Genomic DNA, 5,252 nt, shown 5'->3' on the forward strand with positions numbered 1-5,252 from the left:
TTTAAAAAGTAGAACTCACAGCCCTTCAGAGAGTTCCTGAAGCAATACAAAGAACTGAAGAAAGAAACGACTATACCCAAGGGGTTATGGAAAGAAACTTAATGAAGGTATAACCATGGAAAAAAAAAGCAGAATTCAGATGGTGTGAAAGAGGCCACCAGGCATCAGGTAAAACAGAAACACATACTCAAGAAATTTAAATTTCTGCCTCAGTTTATTCATTCTTGATCAGAGGCCAGGTTCACATTCAACATGTAAGAACTATAGAAAGTCCCCAGGTCCCACATTTTACCCATCAAGGAGAGAACTCTTTGGAGATAGAACGGAAGAGCCCCCACATTTTGACTAAGGGCAGAGTCAATGTCAGTGACTTCTACATCACTGGTCACCTGCTACTGTTCCTTCTTCATGCCATTTCTCATCCACTAGGATCTTGTGTTCTCTTGGTACCCAAAACAAAGCAGCAGGCTCCACTACCATGGTTCTCCCCGACATTCATTCACTCTCCAGCCCATGGAGCTTCTGGTGGAGCCTATCAATCCCTATTTAAGGGGCCATGTATCGAAAGAATATAACCAAGCATCCTAAGAGCATTAGGAGGCTGGACTGACACTGCTCCCTGCCCCCTTGGAGAGCTGAGCTCTGGCTCCTCCCGACAGTCTGATTTCAGAGAAATGGAACAAACTGACTGGCCGTCCAATTGTTGCTAAAGCAAAGTAGGCACAGCAAGGTCAAGGGAGGAAACAATCTTGGTGCACCTGGTCTATTACCTTACAAGCACACATTCCTTTTTATCAGAAGCTTAAATACGGATTTGACCTCTCTTCAATGGAGAGGTATCGTTTGTTTTGGAATTCCACTGTCCTATTCTTCACTGCGTTCTACCACTGTCATCTCTCCCACCCCCAGCTCCCATGGCAGAGTTCAAGAGGACCATCCCCTCTCTTCCTGTATCCCCACTCCTACCCCTGCCATGGTCTCTACTACCATGCCAGTTCCCTCCCCAGTCCCAACTCTCCACCAGCTGCCCTGACCATACTGTAGGCAAAGGTACCAAGGAAGGCCAGAGCAGCCAATAAGCCTCTTTCAGGGTTGGGGGTGTAGCTCAGTGGTAGAACATTTGCCTAGCATGCACAAGGCTCTTGGTTCAATCCTTAGCATGGCAATAAACAAAACAAAAAAAAACAACAACAACAACAACAAAAAAAAAAACCTCTTATAGGAAAAGCCAGTATCAGGGACAGCAGCCTACCTGGCAAAGCAAGGTCTGAGTTGAGTGAGAGGAAGGGAGAAGGAAAGGTATCATGGAAAAATCCCGGAGAATGGATCAACCACGACTTTCAGATAAATGACAATAAGATAGGCTTCTTTCTCCAGGAAGCAGTGAGACTCTGGAGAAAAAGGTTGGGGTAGGCTTTGGGGAGCACAGGTATAGACAGATCCCCTGCAGGTAAAGTTGACTGTATTCACACACACCTGTTTATAAGTCTCTCTGCAAATACACATGTTCCTAACATATATATGCTTCTCATGTCAGCACTGGCACATGAAGTCTCGGCACACAAAGGTTCATTCATACCCAAAACAAGCCTGTACAGTCCACCCGATGCAAATGCTTACATATCTTCTGCACATACATCCTTACTCAGGAACATATACACATTCCTGCATACCTATTCACACACACATACAAAAACATACATGCTACACAAAGCACATATAAGCTCATTCACACATGCCTACACACACCTGGCTAAATGTTAGCACATAAACAGTTATTCTTACCTGCACTCATGCCAACTAATAATCATGTACTTACTTGTATACAACCACACACACATCTGCCAAGTATACACATACACCCTTGCACACTGGTACACACACTTAGCCCTGGTCCTGGTGCCTGGAAGATTCTTCCCTCTGCTGGAGACAGCGGATAAGTTCCTTTCGGTTGTCTAGGATGGTGTCAAAGCTCTCCTGCAGTCGGGCCTGCTGATCAACCAGTTGGTGCTGCAGGGCCCGGATCCACTGGAGCAGTGCCAAGCGACGGTACATCACCAAGTGCACATGGTGCTTCTCCTTCTCCTGCTCTTTGTAGCGCTCCTGAGCTTGGAGCTGCCGTACAGCCTGGGCCACTGAGGGTAGGAGGGGATCCGGAGAGCCTGGACCTCGAGGAGTCCCACAGGCAGGTTCTGGACTGCTAAGGCTATCGATGCTCAGGGTGCTGCTGGCATAGCCGATGTCCTCCAGAGGGGAGCAGATACTGCCGGCACCTCCCAATTTCTCAGGCTCAGCACCAGGAATCTCTGCACCCTCTGGGGGGCTGCGGATTCCCCCCTCAGGAAGCCCAGTGGCTTGAAAGGCCTGGTTATCAGAGGGTGACTCAGAGGAGCTCCTCATCAGGATGGGCTCCACTTTGCTGGGCATCCCATGCCAATTCTCATTGGCATCCTTGGCACTCTCCATGAAGTTGGAATTGCTGTCTGGTTGGAGCTCAGGCTGACATACTCCTGGAGGCAGGCCCCCCAGGAACTGGGCCCCCTCTGCTAGCCCTGGCTGGATGGCAAACATCTGGTCTGTGAAAAAGCAGAAGAATGAGTCATAGCAAGACAGAGGAGATTGGCCTGAAGTTGTAACAACCTTGACACAGACATCCCTTCTCTTCTGTGGTTTCCTATGCTTCTCTCTGATTGTTTGTTCTGTCTCCCTCACAGGGTTTTAGGTCAACTGTCTCCTCATTCTACATACTTTCCCAAGATCACCTCATTTTTTATTGTAGCTTCAAAAACCATCATATGGCACTCAGGAGCCAGAGGCAGGTGGATCTCTGGGAGTTTGAGGCCAGTCAGTCTTTCTGGGAGCTCCTGGCAAGTCAGGGTTATGTAGTGAGACCCTGTCTCAAAACAAAACAAAACAAACAAAAAGCCCAAACCACAACCATCATGTGTGGGTGACTCTCAGATCTGTCTCCAGCCCAGATCTAACTGCTAATCCACACTGCAACCCACCACAAGTGCTTCAAATTCTCTAAATTCAAACAGCTCTCCTCTTCAGGGTCCTTAGCAAGATGCCTGTCTACTCAGCTGATACAGTCAGATGTCTGGGAGCACCTGGACTGTTTTCTCTCCTTCCCTGCTTACCACATTCTGAAAATTCTTCCTCTTCACTTTCACTTGGCTCTGATCATTCTTCTCTGAACGACTACCAAAGCCTTTTCACTGATCTACCTCTGATTAACAATATAAATTTAGGGCCAGGCATGGTGGTACAGGCCATTAGTCCCAGCACTCAGGAGGCAGAGGCAGGTGGATCTCTGGGAGTTCAAGGCTAGCCTGGTCTCCACAGTGACCTTCAGGCCAGCCAGAACTACACAGTGAGACCCAGTCTCAAAACGAATATGCACGTGTGCGTGTGCATGTGTGTGTGTGTGTGTGTGTGTGTGTGTGTGTGTGTGTTTAGCAAGATGGGGAAGCTCCATTGTAATTCCAGCACTTTAGAGACGGAGGCTGGAGGACTGCAAGTTCAAGGCCAGCCTAGGCTACATAGCAAGATCCTATCCCCCAAACCATCCTTCTTCCAAAATTTGATTCAACATAACTTTGAATGCTGTCCCTAAAATCCTGTTAAACTTGTTCAGTCCTTGCTTGACCTCGTCCTCTGGACTATTACTATTCGAGCCTTGTCATCACAGCAGACTGCTCAGAGACCCCCTCCCATTATTTTTGACCCCAAAATGCATCACCATTCTCCAGGTGATGCATCTCCACCCATCGGCCTACAGTATTTTGCCTTATCCTTACCTCAAAGTTCCTCTGCTCCATCCAGAAAATTCTCTTTTGTATTTTAAAACTCATCTCTAGTGTCCCCACCTCTCTGAAGCCTTCCAGATATTGTAACCTGGCCCTGATATACACCAACTACATTTTCCACAACTTCCTCTGACTGGCATTGCCCCAGGGCATGCGCTGTCTTATCCAAGTGTGTTTCCTATCCCTGGAAAACACTGTTGATGATCAGCAAATGCCTAGTCAACTGGAACTGTTTGTTTAAACAATCTTGTGACAGTTCATAATCTGGCTCCCTGGTGAGACTCGGAACTCCTTTATATAGCTCCCCTTCCACCCTGTCCCCATCACTAGCAGGTGTCGGTATATATCTGTTGAGTGTGGATGGGAGAGGGGCTGCAGTGGGCCCAAGGCTTGGAAGTACTGGCCTCACTTTCCTCCTCCCCCATAGGGAGCCCCCCCCTCCAGCACACACTGACCAGCCTCTCTTGCAACCGCTCCTAGGACATGTTCACTGTACCCAGCTGCTCCATCCTGAGGTCCTCCCCTTTCTTCCCTAATGATAACCGTCTACAAAAAAGTGGGTTTGAACTGAGGTTTCTACAGACCACAGTGGTACGATGGGAAGAACTAAGGATCAGTGAGTGAGGGATACCGGGAAGTCAAGCAGCCATTAGGAAGATCTCATATATACGTGGCAGGGACCCTCCCCACAGCCAGTAACGGGCAGTCCAGGGGGAGTAAGACAGGGAAGGATGCTTCAACCCTCCGGCTTATGGAAAGGGCCTGAAGATGTTCCCTCCCCTCAATTTTTTTTCCTTTTTCCTAAATCTGGCCGGGCCCACAAAGGAGGTTGGCCTGGGGTGGGGCTGTAGGGGGTTTCTAAGGATCACGGGTTCAGTCAGTGAAATGGAACCCGTACATCTCATGGTCAGGACTCCCTCCTAAGCTAATTCGCAATTCGGGGGAGAGGGAGTGTAGGATGTGGTTGGCAGTCTAGCAGCAGACAAAGCACAGTGACCCTAATCTCTGCTAAGGAGGCAGCTCCGGGGTGGGCCCCAAGCTCTAGATCAGGGCGGGACTCACGGCCTGGAGGCTCCCGCTCCTGCGGGGGTGGCTGTGGTTCCGCTGGGAGCGTCACCGCGGGGCGGGGGGTCCTGGGGGCGGAGGTCCTCGGCCTGGGTTGCACGCGTTCAGGCCTGGTGTGTGCTCCCTCCACCGCGCCCCGGACAGGACTGCGGACTCCGGCGGCGTTGGTGAGGCGGGGCGGGGCCGGATTCACGTGGGTCGGTTCGGTTTCTCAGCGCCGGAACCGCCTCCTCCCGCGGCTCGACCCGAGCCTTCCAGGTCCGGTGTCATCTCCTACCACCCTCTCTGGGCGCCTTGGAACTGTACGATCGCCTCGCCGCGAAAAAGGCGGCGATGCCGTGCTGAAAATCCGACCGTGCACCTCCTTCCGGAAAACCT

The 5,252-nt window shown here is 50.3% G+C and overlaps 1 protein-coding gene across 1 annotated transcript; it reads right to left on the reverse strand.

Annotated features, from left to right (window-relative positions):
- Window positions 1-202: 202 nt before the first annotated feature.
- CUNH1orf216 (chromosome unknown C1orf216 homolog) lies at window positions 203-5,033 on the reverse strand. Its single transcript, XM_008832117.3, has 2 exons — window positions 4,872-5,033; window positions 203-2,576 (listed from the first exon to the last, which is right to left on the reverse strand). The coding sequence occupies exon 2, from the start codon at window positions 2,569-2,571 to the stop codon at window positions 1,885-1,887; it is 687 nt and encodes a 228-aa protein (XP_008830339.1). The 5' UTR covers window positions 2,572-2,576; window positions 4,872-5,033; the 3' UTR covers window positions 203-1,884.
- Window positions 5,034-5,252: the final 219 nt, after the last annotated feature.

Source organism: Nannospalax galili, unplaced genomic scaffold (genome assembly GCF_000622305.1).
Source record: "Nannospalax galili isolate Female #2095 unplaced genomic scaffold, S.galili_v1.0 scaffold1055, whole genome shotgun sequence".
Classification (NCBI taxonomy): domain Eukaryota; kingdom Metazoa; phylum Chordata; class Mammalia; order Rodentia; family Spalacidae; genus Nannospalax; species Nannospalax galili.

Coding starts and splice junctions, on each gene's coding strand:
- CUNH1orf216 (XM_008832117.3), bottom strand. CDS start 2,571: ATGTTTGCCATCCAGCCAGGGCTAGCAGAGGGGGCCCAGTTCCTGGGG.